The sequence below is a fragment of the Artibeus jamaicensis genome, unplaced genomic scaffold, assembly GCF_021234435.1.
Source record: "Artibeus jamaicensis isolate MK-2021 breed Jamaican fruit bat unplaced genomic scaffold, CSHL_Jam_final contig_1016, whole genome shotgun sequence".
In the NCBI taxonomy this organism is placed as follows: Eukaryota; Metazoa; Chordata; class Mammalia; order Chiroptera; family Phyllostomidae; genus Artibeus; species Artibeus jamaicensis.
The window spans coordinates 9284061-9306233 of NW_026521195.1; the positions used below are offsets into that span (position 1 = coordinate 9284061).

Sequence of the window (22173 nt, forward strand, 5' to 3'; positions counted from 1 at the left end):
GTAAACAACACACTGCTCAGTTGCTGTGCCCCCAGCAGGGTTCCGGTGTCCGATTCCGGCAGGGTGGCCCATCCTCCACCAGGGCTGTCTACCTCCCTTTTATTTGCAAACCCATCCTTCTCATATTGAGGCAAAGATAAAATCGGCCCTGAGGGCCTCACCTCTGGAAGGTCTGTAAACCGAGCCAGCCCATGCTGGCCCAGGCCAAGGCCTGTTTAGGTTCCTTAGAGGGAACTTGAAACACGAACCTTTAGTTTCACAAGGCAACTTGGAAGTTCTTCACTGCATGTTACAATCGCCTACAGAGCTCCTAACAAGCCTGATGCTCGGGCCACAGGCCAGGCCAACTGAATCAGAACCCTTGGGCTTCAGGCTATGTTGTTCAAGCTCCCAGGTGCCGGAGGTCGGGCTCAGCAAAGCCACGGCCAAACCCGCCTTTCCCCCAGTTTTTTTATATGGCCATGCCCATGTGTTTACATTCTGTCAGGGTCAGCTGTCACACTGCAATGGCAGAGTTCAGAGGTTGCAACAGAGAGTCAAAAACATACTCTCTGGCCCTTCAGAGAAATGGTCTGTCAGCCCCTGCACGAGGATAACCCCTTACTGCATGTAGGAATCTCCTCTACAATGTCACCTACGAGTGCTCTCCGGAGACCATGGCCTGAACACCCCAGCCGCCCACAAAGGAGTTCCTCCCACCTCATTTTTTCACAGCTCTGTCTTCTCTAAACTTCCGCCTGACATGGAGCTCATGGTTCACCTCCCGCCAGCCAACGCCACCCTCCAGAGCGCCCCCCAACACCACTGCCCAGCCCTGGGACAGAAAGGCAGACCCTCTGCCAAACGGACACCCCCTGCCCATGCCAGCTACCTCCTCTCTCTCCACCATGGCTGTGTGTCCAGAGGCTCTAAGAGGCCCACGAGTGGGTTCCGATGCCACCTCTCCAGACCCCCCCTCTGGGTTAGGTCTGCCCTACAAACTCAGATTATTTCCCTCTAAATTTTCTTTTTCAGTAAGTACAAGGAAAGTCTCGGTGATGGCATTTGTCTACAGGCCATCAGGTGTGGGCTGGCGGCACAGGACAGCCTGGAGGGCGAGCCCACCGTCCTGGTTTGGTTCCGGGCACCAAGACAATCACCCGTGTACTTAATCTGAGCTTCTCAGAGGCACTAGAGTTTTCTGGCTGAAGTGCATGTCTGCTCTCTTAATGACAGAATGACAGCTGCCAGCTAGGCGCAGCGCAGTCTCCAGGTCACAGCGTTATGAGCCACCTGCCTGGCGTGGTGAGCCCCAGAGTAGACCCTCCTTTGCTCTGTGTGGGCCTCCAGTTCTCCGGCTGCTTTTGGAGAGGCTACTGCTGGGTGGTCTCCATGGGCCTCTATGGGCCCTCCCCAAAACATGAGTGCCCACTGCAGACAACCACAGCCCCGGGGCCACAGACAGCCAGCGTGCTTCTTCCCAGGTTCAGGGTCACTGACACACACCTGACCATTGGTGGTTTCCAAAGAAGGAAGAAAAAGAGAGAAGAGGGGAGAGAAAACCTTTGGACAAATCTCTGCCTTTCAATCGTGTGTGCTGAGTAAATACTTAGTAAGTAGGAAGACAAGGGGATCAGCTGTGTCCCCAGGAGTTTTTTTTTTTCCTCCTGGATCCCAGCTGAAGAGTGAGGGCCAGACAGCAGGCACAGAGTTCACCCCGCTGGCTGAAGGGAGGGGTGAAGCCACCTAGCAGCAGAGGTGGTGAGGAATTCCAGACACCTCTGCAGAGGAGGCGGCTATGGCCAGGGCCCTGCTCCCCAGATGTCCTTCGGGGAGACCGCTGGTGCTAACCCAGAGCGTGCTGAGGAATGGCCAGCACTGTCCCTTCCTTCCTTACTGCAACTCAGCCTGAGGACGCGAGCAGGGGCAGGGCCAGTCTAATATGGACAGCCGTCCCGTTGCCATCCCAGCTCGGGAGGCCCCTTGCAGTGAGGCGAGGCTGCTCAGGGGCAGAAGAACAGGACCCTGGAGTGTCTGGATGGGAGGAGGTGGAGAGGGCCGGGAGCCCAGGACTAGGCTCCCTTTTCTGCCTCTCCATACAGGGTTCCTTCTGCATCCCACCCGAATTTCCCTGGTAACAATGACCGAGAGGTTACACTGACATGGGTGGGGCCAGAGGGCTCACAAGCACCTCACCCACACCCACGCAAATCAAGATGTGTCAACTGGCACTTGTAAGCCGACACCTACCTTTGCCACTGAGAGGTCGATTGGCTTTGACACTGTTTGAAGCTTGGGCATCGATGGGGCTGGAGAGAGAATGACTTCTTCCCGTATCAACTCGTCATCCTCCACATCCTCTGAAAGAGAACCTTGGCCGTGTGAGCTCTTGTTATAACTCATGGAGAATAGAACATAAACATGAAGTCACATAACGCCAAGGGCACTGATGAGTTCTGAGGAGCTTTGAATGAAAGGCGGCTCCCCCACCACCCACCCTGCTTCCCCGTGGGGCTCTGCAGCCGCCTCAGAAGGAACGAAGGCAGAGCGAGAGCACTTGCTCCTGTCCAAAGCCCACGCTGGCCCATGCCACAAGGCTGCTGGCGGGTGGCACACGGCTATGGGTCCCCTGGGAAGGTCTGCTTGTGGGCACACAGTGAAGAAACTGCCTGGGGCCTGGGCCTGCAAGTCCTCCAAAAAAAGGCCTCGCTCAGACACATTTCTTATGAAAGGTGGGCATGGGCCCCAAATCTGTCCCCGGAGGCCAAATATGAAGAGGGCAGAACTGGTCCAGGAAATGCCACCATTCCTGATAATAATAAATTATCACTGCTGTGGTTTTCATTTACGAGCCACTCCTGTTTTATCACCTAACCCGCTAACAGCCCCGAGGGAGTAATTATCACATCCCTCCTCCCTGGTTGACAGATGAGGAAACTGAGAGTTAGAGAAGGCTAGTAACCAGCCCAAAGTCAGGCAGATGGGAAGCAGCAGAGAAGGGATAAAACCCAGGCCGACTCTTCACTGCATGGCCTTCCTACCAGCCAGACGTCCCTAGACCTCCAAGCAGAAGGGACACTAGGTCACATTCCAGGTGCAATCACCATACAGCTGGGGTGACTGAGGCCTAGACAGGGCCCTGGGTGAGTCCTGGCAGCCCCAGCCCACACTTACTTCCCCAGCAGCTGAGGTTCTCTCCCGCCATCCGCTCACTGCCGCACCGTTCTCCAGAACACTGCCCGGGGCAGCCTCACTAGTAGGGCTGAGCCAGCCACTCTCTGGGGAACCTCTGGAGCCTCCTATTTTTCCCCCATTTTCCCAAGATTAAATGATAATTCGAGAAACGCACCACACTGAAAGATATCAACATTCTTTCCCATAATTCTGTGCATCTGGGGCTGTAGACACATCACTGCCCTTGCCCCACACCTTCTGGAGAGAGCGTCCAAAGGCCAAGAGCCCCAGGACACATCTTACATCTTATCCTACTGCCGCCCTTTCTGCCCTGGGAGGGGAGCAGGCACAGCCCAGGCCAGCACCCGGAGGCTCAGTCCACCAAAAAGGAGGTGGATTCCACTTTTAGTCTGAAAAACAATGTTTTAATAAGTCTGGGATTTAAATGAGAACCTTTCATAGTTAGGGTCTCTGAAAAAGCCACCCGTGACCACGGCCTTACAAAAAATACCCTGTAATAAAGACCAGATGTTCACCCAAAAACATGCAAGGAGCTTAAAAACGTAGCACGGGGTAGACAAAGTAAGAAAGCAGATGGGACTCACATCTATCACAAACACATGCACACCAAATAACACTACACATTTTTTAAGGACATGCACAAGCCCAAGAAATAGACTGCATATGTGGGAATGCTTGCTTATGGAGGAAAGGGTCAGGGGAATTTTGGGGGTGGGGCCAAAGGAAAATAAGGAAGAAGAGGCAAGAGGGAGGGAAGAGAGGGACTGAGGGAGGGAGGGAGGGAGGGCTGGCTTTGTAAAGATCGGTACTGAGAATTGTTGCTGGAGAAACAAATAATTCAACCATAGACCTCAGAGCTCCAAAACAGAGGGACAGAGTAACCCGAGTGATCCCACCAGGCCCCGGAGGGCTCCTTGCAATGCTTCAGGCCAGACTGTTGCCTGGAGGAACTGAAGGGGCAACACCGAAGCCTGTCTGGAGGCTTCTGTTTAGTCTGAGTTTGTCTGGGAGGGAGTCAGAGCTGAAACACGTTCTGCTTGGGCCCCATGAAGTACGTCTGAGGGTGGAGGCTGGGGACTCGGCGGCAGCCTGCTTTGGCTTCTGCCAGGACGACGCTGGCCCCTGTTCAGGGCGTTGGTTCAGGACCACATGGCAGGCCTCGGGCCCAGATGCGGCAGGACCGCCATGCAAGGAAAAACAAAGCCCTACCGAATGACATGCCAGCCAAGTGGACACAACCGTCTACAAATGCTGGTGGTTTTGAGGAGCTATTTTTAAGGTCCCAGTACAAATATCTGGTTGAAAGGAAGCAAGAGATTTTGTTTCCCTTCCCATTTTATTTACCCCTTAGAGGAAAATATATGAGGCCCCTACACATCTTTCTCTAGGTGCCTGCTCGGTAGTTCTTACTGGTTATAAGGTATCTTCTGGAAGTAACACAGCCCCCCTCCTCCCGGCTTTGGTTCTGGTAACAAACTCCATCTCCCCAAGCCCCCCATTGGGGACCTGGCTGAGACCCCCCACCCTGTCCCACATGCCACACTGCGCCAGCCCCTGGACCATTCTGCCTCCAGAATGCCTCCTGCCTTGCCCTGCCCTTTCTCTCTCCATTGTTACGGGAACGTGTCATTCTTTTTCTATTTATTCATCAAGCACTTTACTTACCACATGCCAGGGATTAGACGGGACAGAGAAGAGGAGAGGATTAAAACATGACCCATGCCTTCAAGGAGACCCCTGCCTGGGCAGGGGGGAGACAGAGAGGAGTGCACAGGTTTGCAGAGCAGAGGGAAAGAGGTAAACAACTCTTCATTCAAAGGCCAGGGAAGCATCCCATGGGAGGAGAATATTTGAGCAGGGTCTTCAAATGCCCATAGCACTTCCCCATACAGAACAAGTGACCAATCACCTCTTTTCTGGACCATTCCAAAAGCCCCCTCACCAGTCTCCCAACATCCCGGCTCTTACTCCTAAAATCCATCCCCCGCACACGCAGAGAGAACCCCAAACACATGGCCCTGGATGCCTCCCTCACCAGCACACCCTTCCTTACTGGCCGATGGTTGATAGCCACACTCTGTCACACATCACCCAAGACCACCCCCGTCCACACCCGCCTCCTCTCCAAGGGCCCCATTCCTCCCCCACCTGCAGGTCACCTCAAGCCAACCTCTCTGTCTCACACTCCAGGCCTTGGCCCACGAAGCTCATTTCACAGCTCCACTTGGCCAGACCTTGCCCACCCTGCAAAGTTCAGTCTAAATCCCAGCTTGCCACGGATGCTTCCCAAACCCCACACCAAACTAGGCTGGTCCACCCTTGCGGCAGTGAAGAACTGTGGGTCAGATGCTTTCCGTGCTGCACTGGGAAGACACCTTTCTTCCTTTGTGCCACCACCCTGCCCTCCTACAAGGCACTCGGACTCCCCGCCATTTTCTTGCAGCAGTCACGTGATGGCCAAGACACGTTTGCTGAACTGGACCAAGGAGACAGGACCTGGGGTGGGGAAGAGCATGCTGTCCTTCTAATCAAACTGGATTCCTTCTTCCTGCCCCCATGCCAAAGCCCCTGCCCTTTCTCTTGGTGACTGGGTTCCACGGGCTCTTTTCTCTCCTCCTTTTCGAAATCCTTAGCTGATCCACGAGCCAAGAGGGGCCTGCCTCCCTCTGGAAAACACACACACTTCAAAGTGTGGGTTCTGAGAGATTTGCTAAAAGCCTTCCTTCTATTAGAAGCCCGCTGGGCTCTGAAGACCGGGAACAGCTTGGCTTTATGTCCAAACAGGAGTGGCTTTCAGCAGAAAATCTTCAAGTGAGGATCTCTACAGAAAGGCCCCAGACGCCAGCGCTTCCTGGCTCCATTCTCACGTCTGCACAGCCACGTGCAGAGTGCGGCCCTCTCCTGGACAGGACAGGCGACCCCCACCTGCCATTGCCAATGCTTAAAACTGAGGAACTATTACCTCTGGAGTGAGCTGAGCAGGGTAAACAAACCCCTGCCTTTCAACTTCATCAAAGCAAGCCACAAGACTGCCCGTCTCACTCAGAAACACTCCCGGGCACACAGCTTTCTTCCTTTGGTTGAAAGGAAATGCTTAACGGGGTAGGGAACATGTGTGAGCAGCTCTCTCTGCCAAAATGGCCCAACAGGTAAACGGCTGGCTCCTGGAAGCAGAGCAGATGTGAAGGCACGCACGCCTCCACGTCTCCTATCTGGGCACTGCTGCGCCACCCTCCCTTCTGCCCCTGCAAATGCCCCAGTCTACAGGCAGCAGGGAATCACAGAAAGGGGCAAAAAGACAGTTCGGTTGTGCAAAAAGACTTGCACTTCACAGTCCCCAGTGCACACCCCAGTCAGACGCATTTTTCAGAAGAACAGGCTTTCCTAGGCACAACCGAACTAAAGTTTTGACTGGGAATGGTCTTCTGGAGACCTTTGTAAGTTCTGAATGGCTCTAAGAGAACCTCCAAGTGCAGGGAATACTCCTCTGCCCTGCGCCCCGGATGTGGATGTAGAAATGCAGATTCTTATGAGGATTTCTCTGGGAGGGGAAGACAGAGAGTACAAGAAGACATCAACCCAAAAGAGAGAAGCTTCCTGAGGTTACAGGAGAAGAAAGAAGCCCCACCCCATCCGTGGAGCGCCCCACCACCCAGCACCTCCAGAGCCCAGGGCCCCTGGGCCCTGGGAGGCACAGCACACAGGCTCGGTCACACCTACCGAGCTGCAGGGCACCCAGCTCGCCATCGGCCTTGCTGGACACTGGCAACTGATTCTTCCTGGAAAAAAAGAAAATGGCAATGTATCAGAGGAGAACGGCAGGGAGATGCAAACCACCTAGGGGAACGGGGGTGGGGGGGCTGGAGCGGTGCCCTCCGGCCCTGGCCCTCTGTGCACCTTGTGTTGCTCACTCGCCCTCTCTGAGCCAAAGGTGCCGCTGGATGGAACCAAGTTGACTCCAAGGTGCCTTTCGATGCTGTGTTCACACATATGCACGCACACACACACACCAGACAGTGCAGTCTGACGCTTGTCAAGAACCGAGCATGAGTCAGTTTGCTGGTGTCACTGTGACACTGCTGGGAAACACGCACATGGGTCCATGCAGCCATGACACAGATCACTCTGGTCTCGTCCCCACTGCCTTTGGGTCCTTCCTCCTGGCTTTCCCATAAAGCTACCAGCCACCATTTGAAAGGCACCCAGGGACCTGTCCTGTACCCTTCTCCTACCGAAAAACTCTTCTGTGCTTCTGACTTGTAAACTCCAGTGTATGCATGAGGAACTTTCTTAAACTGGCCTACCTGCTTTCACTCCTCTTTAGGGCTGCCCCCCTCCAGCATGCATCCATCTGAACTAAAGTAAAACCACTTTCTTAAAAGACTGTATTAAAAATAACAGTATGACATCACTCTCTGAAAACCCTGTTTACTGTGTTAAAAAATGACAGCTCTTTTGATGGTCGCATTGAAATATCTTTTCCTCCAACATCCCTGCAGGGTAAGCTATGATTGAAGTAACAATTGTAATCTCACCACGGCAGGTTCCATTGAATTGGCTTCCTCCTAAAGATGTATGAAGGCGCGTGAGGGGAGATGGCCGAGGACGTGCAGTACCCACCCCGAGGACATGCTGCTCCGGGCTGCGGGCTTCCTACTCTGGGGCTGGGGCGCGGAGCCCTTCCGACTCCCTCCCACTCGTCAGGCCATTTTCTCCCCCTGGCCTCCCCACCTGTCAAACCATTTTTTACATTCAAACCAGCCGTGCCCCTATGCTCTAGCTACCAGGATTCTGCAGCATCTTTGTGGGGATGGTGAAAGAAGGGGCAGGAGAGAGGTGCCTAGGCATGGACGGGCCTCAGAGGATGTGAAAGGTCAACACAGAGCCAGAGCCGGAGCCAGCCCTCCCGGGGCCCCAGCTCTCACACCAGAAGCCACCGCCTGCCATCCCCCACCGGCTCCTCCACCACTAATGGCTGAGAACCTGAACCCCACCTCTGTCTAAACCTCTGTCACCATCTCACCCAGAGACCAAGACGAGGTGCCCCTCCCCCACTGCCCATCAGCGTCCCTGTCTGAGAAGCGGTGACCGAGGCACAGGTGTAAACAGGCTCCACGTGCAGAGAACGGTAGGAGCTGTTCCGCACATCTGCACAACATCCAACGGGCCACGACGCCTCTGCTCTCTGCCTTGCCCTCTCTTACCCAGGTCACTGCAGTGGCCTCCTACCTGGTTTCCGGACCCCCCAGTGGAACACCCTGCCCCATACCAGCCCCCCACATCTTCACATGGGTGTCAAAGGCATCTTTCTAAAACAGAAAATCTGACCATACTGCTGTCTGGCTGACATTCTTCAAAGGTTCCGAATCACCATCATCATCAATAACCATACTCATAAAAATGACAATGATATAACACAGCAAATACTGTTATCTGACTCCTCCAGCTGCTCCAGGCACAGCACTGAATGCTCTGCAAGCAGCAGAAGTCCTCTGCCTCTTGGAACAGCCCTGGGAAGTAGGTACTGCACTGAGTCTCAGTCAGGTCCCATGACTTTCCTAGAGTTACACAGCAAGCAAGTGGCAGCATGAGAATCGGAACCCAGGTGACAACTCCAAAGGCCCCCCACATATAGCACTTCCTTATAAAGTCAGATCCAGGCCCAATACGGTGCCCTGTGGGCTACCTATGAGCTGGCCGCCCAGTACCCAGCTCACCCACTCTGCACCCGCACACTGCCCCTGCTTCCCCCCCATGCTGACCTTCTGGGCCCAGGCCCCTGTATCTTTTCCTACATTGTTCACTTCGCCCAGACACTAATCTGGGAAACCCACACTAATCCTCTGCAGCCCAAGGGGGGATGTCGCTGTGTTCTCAGCTCCAAAGCACACATCCATTCATTTCTCCACGCACTCACCCAGCACACAGGTGGCAGTTATCTGGCAGGCCTGTCCCTCTGCCCAAGGAAAATAAACAGACATAAACTGCGATACGAGGTGATATGGAAGGCTGAATACTGGCCCCCAATAAAATCCATGCCCTAGAACCTATGAATGGTCCCTTATGTGGTAAAAAGGACTCTGCCAGTGGGATTAAGTTAAGGAGGATAGCCTGGATTCTCCAGGTGAGACCCATGGAACTACGAGTGTCCTTACAAGAGGGAAGCAGGAGAAGATTCGACACAGAAGAGGAGAGCTATGAGCTGGTGATGATGATGAAAGCAGAGGTTGGGGTGATGCCCTGCGAAGCCAGAGGAAGAGGCCTCAAGCCCAGGGCTGTGGGCAGCCACTAGAAGCTGAAACAGGCAAGGAAACGGACTCTCCCCTCGAACCTCCAGAAAGAACTCGCCCTGCGCACACTATGGCTGGGGCCCAGTGGAACTGACTTCAGGCTTCAGTCCTCCAGAACAAACAGTAAATGCACATTGTTTTAAGCCACAAAGTTTGTCCTAATTTGCCATGGCAGCCACGGGAGACCAACACCATGGTAAGGGACATAACCAAGGAGGAAGGAACAAAGGGCTGTGGGACCCTACTGGCCACCTCTGTGTCCTGTGCACCCAGCACTGAGGCGACACTCCTAAATGAATGTCTGGTATCCAGTGACCCTCAGAGAAGTTGGATGACTCACACGAGGTCTCACAACTGAGAAGTGACAGAGCCAGAACTCAAACCTAGGCCACTGTCTCCAAATGCTCTCTCTCACTCTTTCTTCTACTTTACGCTTCCTTCCCTGCCCAGAACCCTCCATGGCTCCTGTGGACCCGTTGGGACAAAATCCAAACCTCCCAGGTGGCCCTTCTGGCTCCTGACGGCAAAGCCATGAGGCATGAGGGTGGCCCTGCATTGTGGTGAGAGGGTGGGGCCATGTTCCGGCTGCATAGGGAGCAGCTGGGCCCCGGTCATGGGACTTCCACCCAGGGCCCCATCCGTCAGCCACAAGAGCCCGTCTCAGACGCCTCGTGCGCGTTTCCCACAGACCTCGTCAGCCAAGGAGACTTCCAGTGCACTCACACTTGGGGAATATGCCCTTTGTTCCTTTCATGTGTCCCTTTGTAGCACGAGCATTACAGAGTTTGAAAGGTCAATTTAAAAGCATGTTCTTGCCTTTGAATGAAAACTATTATGAAAAACAATGCCAAAAAGATAAATCAAAGATTCAAAGCACTTTTTCAAAAATTTGATTGTGCAGATAACCCAGCAACACGTGTCAAAGGGCGCATCTGATAAACCCCTGGGAGGAAGGCCGCAGATAGCCAGCTCGCCTGCCATGTCTGGGCCTCGGCTCCCACCCAAGCTCCTCTCTGCACCCCAAGGGAGAGGCGAGGGCCAGGGCACTGTGGGTGTCCAGAGCTGCCTGGGGCAGGACCCAGTCCCTGGGTAACTGAATACTGGTTGAGTGAAAGGAGCCACTTGGAGGCCTGACTGCCTGCTCCCTGCAGCCCGTCCAGTCACGTGACCGTGGGCAAACCACTCGCCCGCTGTGGGCGCCCATTGCCTCATCTGTGCCCAGGGGTGGGGAGTGATTGAACTCGCCCCTCACTCTCGAGCATGACCAGGTACCGGGGCTCTGAGGGGGTGTGCCTGGGCCATGACGTTCTTGAAGATGCTCTACTGATTGTGATCCCAACACTCAGAATATTTCACCGGCTCTTAACATAAAAACAGAGACAAGCAGTTGCTCTTTCCTATATGGTTGGAACTAGACACTTGGCTAAATTAGTTATGGATTCCAAAAGAAAGGTGTCCTATGGGAATAAAGATACTGTTCTGTTATTGAAAACTCAGGGCCCAGTGTGAATAGAGTTCAGACTGACCCCATCACAGCGCAGGAATCCGAAACATAAGAAATTAACCTACGATTCCCCAAGTCAACGATATCCTGGCACACACAACTGAAGCGACATGAAAGCACCTGAAGGGCCACCCCCACAGGGGGGGTCACGCAAGACTCCCAGGTCGGGGAGAGAGACTCTTTAAAAGTTCACTGAAAATATGCTCAAAATAAAAACCTATTACATGTATCAGAACAATGAGTACCATAGTGAAAGCCAGCTACAACAAAATTAGGACTCCTAAGAACTCGAGATAACAACAACAACAACAAAACAATTGAAAAAACTTTTCAGATATTAGTGAAAGCTTTTTAAAAAAGAAATGAAAATTATAAGAAAAGCAAAAGACTGTAAAAAAAAAAAGGGCAGCCATGAACAGTAAATACAGTCATAAAAACTAAAAAGACTTTCCCTGGCTGGTGTGGCTCAGTGGATTGAGCCTACAAACTCAAAGGCCACTGGTTCAATTCCCGGTCAGGTCACAGGCCTGGGTTGGGGGTCAGGGCCCCAGTTGGCCGTATGCAAGAGGAAACCAGTCGATATTTTTCTCACACATTGCTGTTTCTCTCCCTCTCTTTCTCCCTCCATCCTCACTCTCAAAAAATAAATAAGTGAAATATTTAAAAAATAAAATAGAAATAAAAAAACTTATGGGCATGTAATGATGGTAATGGATAACAACATATTTAATATTTTTTTAAAGATTTTATTTATCTTTAGAGGGGAAGAGAAGGAGAGAGGGAGAGAAACATCAGTGTATGGTTGCCTTTCGTGCGTTCCCTGCTGGGAACTGGCCTGCAGGGAATCGGCCTGCAACCCAGGCATGTGCCCTGACTGGGAATCAAACCATGATTGTCTGGTTCGCAGGCCTATGCTCAATCCACTGAGCTACACCAGCCAGGGCCATATTTAATATTTTTTAAAAATCTATGAGTCTGCTTCTAAAGGAGGCAGGGAGGGGGGATAGGTAATGGGAAGCTCCTCTCTATAGAATACCATCAACTAATACATTTAAAAGACTGATAAAAAAATTAAATCACTGTTTTATAAACTCCTAATATGGGAAAAGACCACTGATGGATTAAAAAACCACTAGTCAAAAGGTTGTTTTGTTTGTTTAATCCTCACCTGACAATAGTTTCTATTACCTTTTTTTTTTTTTTGAGAGAGAGAAGAAGGAAGAGAGAGGTCACTGTGAGAGACAGATATTGATGGGCTGCCTTCTCGTACATACCCTGAATGGGGATCGAACCTCCAACCGGAGTTATATGCCCTGACTGGGAATCAAACCCATGACCTTTCAGTCTGTGGAACAAAGCTCCAACCAACTGAGCTACACTGGTCAGGGTGAAAGGTTTTTGAGGAACAGGATATTCACACACCTGAATGTTACAGATTCCTTATTAACTGCAGCCAGAAAATTACCTTCATAATGATAGAGAAACCACCTTCACAGAGCGATTCAACTTAGCATCACCAAAAATAAAACAAACTGACCTTACATGCTCCTGATGTGATGCAGTGGGAAATACACAACGTCATTTATGTCCTGTCTTTGCCAAAAGTGTTTAGCATAAACCTAATAACAAAAAAGACATCTAGAGAGTGGCCATGCTACAAGACAAGACTGCACTCATCATGAGAACCTAAAAGAAGAGGGGAAAGTGTTTGAGACTGACAGAGACTGGAGGGGCGTGTGGCCAAACTAAAGCCTAAAATAAATATTTGGGGGCCATTTGCTCGTGGGCTTGATGTTAGCCGATGTTACTGAATCAGTGCGAATGAAATGCGATTTTCTACAGGTTAGAGCTTTTCTGAAGCTGGGAATAAACCTGTAGGAAGCAGAAAAAGGAGATGAGATGCAGTGAAGAGATAACAAGTCACTAAGCACAGTTACATTGCACTACTCAGAACGCAACTCAGCCGGAAGACAGATAAAGGATCTGACTCGGCAAACGAGAAACATGGAGAGAAAAAAGTAGTAAGTCCAATATACATCTGAAAGCAGTTCCAGAGGGAAAGAATAAAGAGAACACGAGAAAGGAAATTACTTAAAAGATAATTGCTAACAATTTATCACACAGGAAGCCTCATGGAAACAAAATAAGCCCCAATGGTCCTCGTGACAATAAATGCACACCTACACGTGTCACGCGGAAATGACTGAACGCAAAAGACTGAGGAGAGTCTTAGAGAAAAGACAGATTATCCACAAACAATTACTGAAACAAGAGACTCCTATAATATTCCAAATGTTAAAAGCAAGGGCAAAACGAGACATCTTCAGACTCGGACTAGAGAAGTTTACCCTCGCAGACTGCCACTGAACGAAGAAGTACTACAGCATTTGCTCCAGGGAGAAGGACCGGGAACCCAGAAGGAAAGCGCAGGATGGAAGAAATGGAAAAGAAATCCACAAACGTGTAGAGAAACTTTAGTGAGAGCTGACCATACAAATAATAACAACAGCAACTGATTCAGGGGCAGTTAGAAACAAACGGATAGTGCCAGACGACAATAAACGGGGAACGTGGGAAGAAGTAAGTAATCGGAGCTAAAGCTTCCTAAAATCTGTGCATTTTTTGAAGGGGAAGAGAGATTGATCAAACTTAAATCCTAAGTCAGTTATGATCAAAGATTCAAGAGTAACCACCGAACACGAGACACGTAATGTATAACCTCCAACTCAGAAAGCAGAAAAAGAAAAAAATACCTATCAGTTAGTTCACAAGGAAGCGCCACTGTGGAAACAGCCGGCAGCTGCTCAGAAGGGTAAACGCAGTCACCACACGACCCGCAGCTCCTCCCCTCGCAGGTCCGAATCCAGAAACACGGGAAACAGAGATGCGGCTTCGGAGCAGCTGTACCTCCAACAGCCACAGGTGGAAACAACCCACGTGTCTGCCAAGGAATGAGTGGGCAAACAAAATGTTACATATCGGTGCCGTGGAATACTATTCTGCCATTAAAAGGACTAAAGTTCCAACACATGCTACAACGAGGGTGAACCTTGAAGACATTATGCTCAATGACAGATGCTAGAGACCAAAGGTCACATGTGACATGATTCCACTTAGGTGAAATGTTGTCGGTTGGTGGCTATCGGGGCTGGGGGGTGAGAGGAGTGGGGAGAAACTGCTCAACAGGAAGAGATTGCACTTGGAAGAAAACGTTTTTGAAATAGACAGAGGTGGTGATCACAGGACACTGTGAATGTACCAAATGCCACTGAAGTGTTCGCTTTAGCATGGTTAACTTTAAAGAAGAAAAGAAAGAGAGAAAACAATTGAAGAAAAAATGTGACAAAATTAAAGTATAAAATGTAACAGGACAAACAATTTCAGGTATATCGGTAATTATAATAAGGCAAACAAGTTAACCTGGTCGCAGAGAGAGACTCCTGGAATGATCTCCTTTTCATTAGCAACTCGCTGCCTCACCAGGTGCCCGACACAGAACGGGAAGGGGAGGCACGGGAAACATGCGTCACTTGTATGCCAACCATGTAAACTACTGTAGCTAAATACCATCCGATAAAAATACACTTTGGGATAATAAGCATGATTAGTAATAAACCTATTTGTTACAGAGTAACAAAGAGAACAATTCAACAGGAAATTTTAGCTATCATGAACCTCCACAAAAGGAGGCTAAGAATAGTTCTCCCTCCGAAGGTGGCGGTGAGGATTAAACGAGCTCACGGACCCGGTGCCGAGAACAGTACCTGGCACACAGTCATCGCTGCCTAATAGCTGAGATGATGGTGATGGTTCCTGAGGCCAGTGACAACCTGGTTCCAAAACCTAACACTATACACGTAAGTGCAAAAATATGAAATAAATAGACAATTATATCAGCCAGGAGTTTGAAGAGCACTATTACCAAGTGGGGGTGCGAGAACAATGCAACATTAAAAAGTTGAAACCCATGGACACAGGCAGCAGTGTGGTGACGGCCAGTGGGAAAGGGTGGGGGTGAGGGCTAGGGGGAGGCAGGCAAATGGGAGGAAATGGGGACATCTGTAACAGTGTCAGCAATAAACGCGAAGTTTAAAAACTGAGTAACGTAAGTCACACCAGCAGGTTAGAGAGGCAAACATGTAAAATAATCTCAGTAGATACAAAACCGCATTAAAAGTAAATATACATATTTTAAAAATAAGAACCTAGCAAGTTCACGGGAAGGAAAGGGTTTTGCTTCACGGGACACCTTAACACTGAAGCTCCGGCGGCATTGCCAGGCGAGGCAGGGCCCGATGGGGGTGTCCTCACCCCACGAGACTCAAAACACACTAGAGGTGGACATGGGTGACAAGGCCCTGTGGCCGGCAAGCACAGAGCTGGGCCCAGGTTTCTGGACGCAGGTTCAGCTCTTGTTACTGCCCCGACTCGAACAAGGCATCCGTTTGGAATGGACCTGAGGGCCAGACAGAAATGAAGCAGAGCTGTCCCGTTGTCTGTGGACACACAGGCACAGGACAGACCCACCACAGGGCCACTCATGCCCGAGAAGGCGGGTGTCACCTCGCAATACACTAACTGCCTGGATTCTCGGCCTCCCTGCGGCCAGAATCGTCTCTGGGGGGCTGCAAGGACCATGACATGCCAGGGTTCTGGGCTTCGGCTCTCCGGACCCGCACACCCCTGCAGCAGCCCCTCCTTGGCCGTGTGTGCCTGAGGAGTGGCCGTGTTGGGGGCGTTCTCTGCTGTCCCCACATCGACTTTGCTCAGGCCTCGGGCCCTGAAAGGCCCTCATTAAAGACTGAGCTGCAGGAGGGGTGAGGCTTAGAGAGGCGGACCCCTGCGGGCAAACTCACTTAAAGGGCACTTTGTGTTCGGTCCAAGTTCTCCATAGAAGAGCAGATTGTTGGGGTTTTTTTGTTTTTTCTTTTCACTTCCCTGCTCTCTGTTTCTCTCTGGCTTCCTCCAGAAGCTCAGCCAAGCCTCCCCCTCCCCTGACCACCCCAGAAAAGAGGAGGGCGGCATTGTGGTGAGTTAGACTCGAAGGTACTCAGGGGTCCCTGGCGGAGCCTTGCTTCTCACAGATGGGGAAACTGAGCTCTGAGAGAGGAAGGGGTGCCCCGGTGTCTTCACGCCGCAGGGTCGGCCCGATGGGGCCACACCCCAGCATGGGGAAGGGCTCCACCCCACTGGGCTGCCGCATCGCAGGCGTTTTTGAAATTAAGCCACGAAGAACGTGAGGCCTCCCCGAGGGTGGGGTTATCGGGAAGTCCTCAAGTGCACCGACCATCACGGAGGCTCAGCGGCTCGAACAGATCCGCTCTGTGCCCGGCAGTCGCCCGCTCTGCTGACCTTCCACATATAAAAAAATCTTTTTTATTTTTCCTCTCTCTTTTCTTTGCTCTCAAGGATGTGGAAAACCTGACTAAGTTGCCTGGTCTGCCATTTCCTGTGAAAAAGCACTCTGTTTGGAATACTGTGAAAGCAATCTGCCTTAACAATTCAACCCAAATAAATTATCTTCCTGAAACCAGTGAAAAACCTTCACTGGGAATTGGGCTGCAGACCCAAGTCTCTCTCATCCGGGTCCATGATGACGAAGGTTGGACAACAATAGGGATGGCCCGGTGAGGACAGATTGGGGGAGAGGGGAGGGGGCATTGATGGCCCTGCATCCTCCTGGAAAAGCCATCGGCTCAGCCCATCTGCGGGGAGAGAAGACACGCTGTACTCCTGCCTCCGGCACCATTGTTCTCCGAGGGGTGAGGATTTCTCAGTTTGACTATCTTTCCATTCGCCCCCCCCCCGGGCTTTGGCACATGCCCTTGAGGAGAAGTACGCAGAGCCAGAGCAAGACCCGAAACAAGTCCAACATGTCTCCCTCCTTGAGTCTGGCAGACTCTGCCACAGTCCAGGAGCACCAAGGCATCAGGCCTGGAGGGTCCCTTCAAGGACACATAACTGGCAAAGCAAAACTGAACCAGACGTGACCTCCCCTCCTGCCATTCTCCCATTCTCCCAATTTGGCACAAGGCCTTGGCATACACTGGAGTTTAATGGATGCTCCCTCTGGAAGCTGAGTGCTCACGGTTCCCTGGATATGGCCATCCCTCTGAAAGAGCTGGAAAGGCTAACCCAGGCCCCCTAGTTTAACCCGGTGGCCCTAGCAGGGGTGGGGGTGGGAGCTTTTGCCAAATCCCTCTGGGCAGTGGGCAAAGCCAGAAATAGAATTTTGGGCTGCAGATCCACCTTGGCTAATTTTCATCTATCCCACAGTGGATGTCGGCGGCATGACCGCATTCGCTAAGACCCCACAACATTAGGACAGGTTGATGAACCCTCCCATAAGGGACATAAGCCAGCAGGGCATCATGGCTCTCCCCCTTCCTATCCCCCTGCCCTGGGCTCAGGCGCAGGTTTCAGGTGCATCTAAAATCAGCTTCATGGGGTGGCTCAGGAGCAGGCGTTGCTCAATGAGCAGTGGGAAGGAGGGTGGAGGCAATGATGCCCCAGGGAAGAAAGAAGCCCTCTGGAGGGAAAAGTGGTCCCCCTGGAGTACATCTCTGGAACAGGACCACGCCTGCTGAAAAACCATTCTTTCACCCGAGACCCGCAGTTAGCCAGGCAGAAGGTGGCCGGCCCACAAGCTCCCTTCTCGATCTTGACCCTCTGTAGCCACCAGCATAGGGCTGCCTGGCTTGGCCAAGCCTGACCATCGTGAGAGGCTGGAGGCGTGATGGGGTGCCTGGCCCAGGCCATAGGGCCCCCACCCCCTGTGATCCCAGCCTGCACACCCAGCAGGCAGAATCACGGAGGCCACCTCTGCTTAGGGTTCCTGGCAGCAGAGCGAGGGCCCCACCAGATGCTCCACCAAAGACAAAGATGCCCCCCAGGCCTGTCCGCCCCAAGGCTGGTCTGAGAGCCCAGGATGGAAACACAGACTCTACACCTTGGCCCTGAACCAGGGCATCTAAAGTCCCCCTTGGAATTATAAAAGGGAAGGTTCTAACACGCCACCTAAAAGACATTACATAAGAGTTGCCGCCGGTTTCCATGGTGGCCTGAAAAGCTGTGTGGAGATGTTGACTTAGCTGCTAGGAGAAGCTGCTTTCTGGCACCTTTACGGCCCTCATAAAGGCCGCAGACCCAGGGACAGAGCTGCCCCAGTGGGAGAGGCCGACGTTCCCCAAGTCCCATTAAACAGCAAATCCACTTAGGTTCTGTTTGGTTACACACGCCAAGGGGCAGCTTAAAACAACTTGTGGGATGAAATACGTTCAGTTTGAACTCATAAAACATTCCCCTGCATAGTATTCATCAAAGAGCCGTGAGCAGTGAGTCTGAAATGGCGCCATCCAGGGCCCTGGTTAACCTCCTCTCCATTTGCAAAGAAAGACATTTGGGCTCATTTCCTTTAGAAGAGGTGCAGAGGCTTACATGTAAATGACACTTATTTTTCGAGCTGCAGGCTGTCACCAAGTGGCCCTGGGCAAATACTCACCTCCCTGGGCTTTCCTTTTCCTTTCTATGACCTTCTAAGGCTTCTAAACATCTTACCATTTTGTCCTCACAAATAATTGTTTACAGGGTGGGGGACGTGGTCTCTACTTTACCAAGCATGTGCAAAGCACAGCTTTTGTGGGACGAGGTGCAGAGACATCATAGCCCTGTTTTCACAAATGAGGACCCCGAGGGTCAGAAGGTGGGAGAGTGTCCTACACAAGCCAGTCTGTGCCACTGGTTGATGAAGAAATGAGGAAAACCAGAAACAATACTGTGAATCTTTCACAAGGCTTCAATCGTTCACTTCAAAGGTTGGGCTTCAAAGCAGAGGCTGGGCGCGCACACCCTCCAGAAGCCTGTATCCACTTCAAGACTGTATCCACATTTAAATTTTGTGAGGTTGTTTTAGTAGTCTGACTGAGCCAGAACAAGTGGCAACAACCACCTGAAGAGCATCTGACTTACCATGGAGTTAATGGGTTTGGGCTGCACAGGCCCGGTCAAGGGGCCTCAGCAACATGCTGTCATAGTCTTCCAGTGTTGTGAGATCGACAAAAATTAGATACTTCTACATTCGTTGTCTTAAAGAAGCAACCCGAACCGTGTTATTTCAGGTCACAGGTCTGCACGTGAACCTGTCGTTTTTGGTTTTCATTTTTGTTGTTTTGCTGACCCACGAATTCCTCCTGATGACCCACTGCACCAGAGAGAAGACCTGAAGTCCCCTGCAACCCGAAGGCCCCCTACAGCTGCCTCACCCCCGTTCGCACTGAGAAAGGCCCAGGGAGGACGGGCTCCCACAGCTCCACCACACCCTGCCCCGGCACGAAGAGGGAATCTCCAGGAAATGTTGACCTACTCCAAAAGCACGGAGGACTGACAGTTTCCTGGGCATTTCTTAGAAAAAGGGAAAGAAACACATTGCTTGCAACCCGAGTGAGCTGTGCAAACTTTGAGCATTACGCCACTCACACACAGAAAACCAGAAAGCTGTGGAATGTCCAAGGGTGAGCCAGCCCGGCTCAGGACAAGCACACCCTGGGCTAAAATTAGATGTGTCCCTGAGCCAGGGCGGTGGCCACCCTGTGCCTCTCCTGGCAGCCACTTCGCTTTCTCTTGCTATGGGGTGCACAGGTCGCGGGGTTCCAACTAGAGCATGGGTCTCCTCCCTCCCCGCCCCTCTGGGGTTACCACTTGGCCTCTAATGAGGGTTCCCAGCTATCTGGCACAGGCGGCTCATTATCAGGGGCCCCGGCGGGTGGGGGTGCTCAATGGGGAGCTGGGACGTGGCTGAGCATGGCCCCTCAAAGAAGAGAAATCTGTACTGGCCCTTTCCATGATCCCCAAAGCAGAGGAGCACAGGGCCCACCTCACATGGAACTCATGAAGTGGGGACTCTGCATTTCAGCCAGGGCGTGTTCACTGCTGAAGAGGCAATGATATTTTATGTGAGTTTGTAAGCGGGGAAAGAAAATCAAAACAGCACATCTTTTCCCCTTAACAGCGAAACTTCTGCAGAAGCAGGAGGACAGCTTCGGCGAGGCTCTGGCCCCCTGGTTTCCAGGGGTCTGAACCCGATAACAGGCAGAGGCTGGGCACGCACACCCTCCAGAAGCCCCTGAGTCCTCGTGTCTCCAGGCTGTACCCACAGCCGCGGTTACCTGTCCCCTGGGGCAGACGTGCTGGGGCCTGCAGCCGGCAGTCCTCCGGGACCGCGTGGGCGGGAAATGGCCCCAGCAACACGGCCAACAGGAAGAGCTTTGACCAAAGGTATCTGGAGCTTTTTCCAGAACAAATATAAAAACCATGTGGAGCAGCTGGACGCACGTCGGGCAGCCTCCCGCTGGAAATGTCACGTTGAGCCTCACAACGTGGGTGTAATCAAAGGGCTGGGGGTTCCGAGAGAACATCCCGCGGGTCGGTCAGGAAAGGGAAGACACTGCCCGCCAGTACCACCAGGCTGTGGGCGTGCGCATCCCCATCCGGGCCCGGGGCACAGGTGAGGGGAATGGATGCACGAGGGAGGGTAGGAATCCGCTTCCGAATGCCCGAATGCCTGCTAGGACGGCAGTGCACGAGGCTGCTTTCTGTGCATCTGGAAATTACGCCTAAGCTGTTGTTTCAGGGAACTGCCCCTGGATGCTTGGAGGTCAAGGGGCTTCCCTGTTGCATCCCATATAAAGCAGGGAAGGGGCTGCTACGCCCCACCAGCAGCCATGCTGGGCTGTGCCCTGGCTGTTTCTCCGGTGAGCCTTGTGTTTTAAGTCCTTGCCTCACGCACATTGCAGCACTATGGACGCACTACGACCTGCTTACGTTCCTTCACGATACCTGCGGAGAGACAAAACACAGACCCTCCTGACTGCTCATTTCTGCTACTTGTCCCATGTGTTGTTTTCCCTTTTTATTTTGAAAATTGGGAGACTGACACAATGGTTACCAGTACACCCTTCACTTCCAGGAACACATTGCTAACATTTTGACAACACCTGCTTCCCCTCTCTGAGCTCACACACACACACACACACACACACACACACACACACACACGCACCTTTTTTTCCTGAGCCATCAGAAGGCAAGCTGGACATCAAGGTCCGTCACCCCTAAATGCTTCAGCCAGTACCCCTAAGACCAAAGGTAATCTATAAAATCCATGTGGCATTTATCTGTGTGATGATCCTTTTAAAAACCAAGGTCCTGCTTAAGTTTTCTCAGATCCCTGCATCTGTGTCCCCTTTTGGAGTTATTTTCTTTAAAAAGAAGAAGAAATCTGTCATAATGCCTTTATTAAATATTAAATGGGCCAGGATCGCTTTTGGTTTTCATCTAAAATGGACTCTGTCAACCTCCCTTTCCTTCCTCTGGTGTGCCCCAGGAGTGCAGCAGGCTGTAAGGGTGCCTGGCTGCCCACGGCAGACTGGAGCCCAACCCCAGATTTGTTAAGAAGCAGAGAGGGGGCAGGCGCAGGGGAGGCTGTGGGTTGCAGAGGTCTGTGTGGAGCACGTCCTTGGCAGTGCCCGGCATCGGCGCCTGGATGCCTGCAGACGCCCTGTCCTCTGGAGCGCGAACACTCAGAGCACCGCCGCTCCCTGAGGAGGTGAAGGCGAAACCGTGCAGGCGGCTCTAGGCCCTGCAGAAGAGCCTCCAGTCCACAGTCGGTGGCAGAGTACTTGGTCTTAATTTCTACCAGGGACTTTTTCACTCTGCTTGAGTAGCCTTTTCCTCTTTCAGAAAGAATTCTGTACAAAGGGAGAAAGACTGGACCAAGTGACCCTGGGACCAGAGGAAGTGACACCATCAGTAGCAGGAATGCTACCTGCCCCTCACCAATTCACCCTTTCTCTTCATCCTTCAGAGTCTCTAAGGAAGCCCTGGGCCCAGTGAGGAGGAGGAGGGGGGCCACAGTCAGGGGGTCAGCACACTGTCCAGGCCTGGGCCCTGGGGCTTCTGGGAAAGAGAAAGACAAGCGTGGACATCTTTGTCAACCGCCAGAGCTGCCAAATGGGCCCAGCCTCACCTTGGCTTGGCCTTCACCGCAAAAGGGAGGAAATACCTCCTGGAAGACAAGGTTAATCTGCAAGTGCGGGGGCCCCTGAGCTGCCAGGCCCCACAGGACAGCCTGGCCCCAAGGCGGAGGAGGACTGGCCGCACTCTTCAGCTTCTCTGCCCTGGGCCATGGCCCACAAAGGGATATTTCTC

The 22173-nt window shown here is 52.1% G+C and overlaps 1 protein-coding gene across 1 annotated transcript in view; it reads right to left on the reverse strand.

Moving 5' to 3' along the window:
• The window catches only part of MINDY4 (MINDY lysine 48 deubiquitinase 4), a 98511-nt gene that overhangs the window by 46171 nt on the left and 30167 nt on the right, over positions 1-22173 (reverse strand). Inside the window, exons 6-7 of the mRNA XM_053661854.1 lie at positions 6895-6953; positions 2230-2339 (exon numbers count right to left, since the gene is read on the reverse strand). Coding sequence (XP_053517829.1) covers positions 2230-2339; positions 6895-6953 — 169 coding nt within the window. The remainder of the gene's footprint in view (positions 1-2229; positions 2340-6894; positions 6954-22173) is intronic.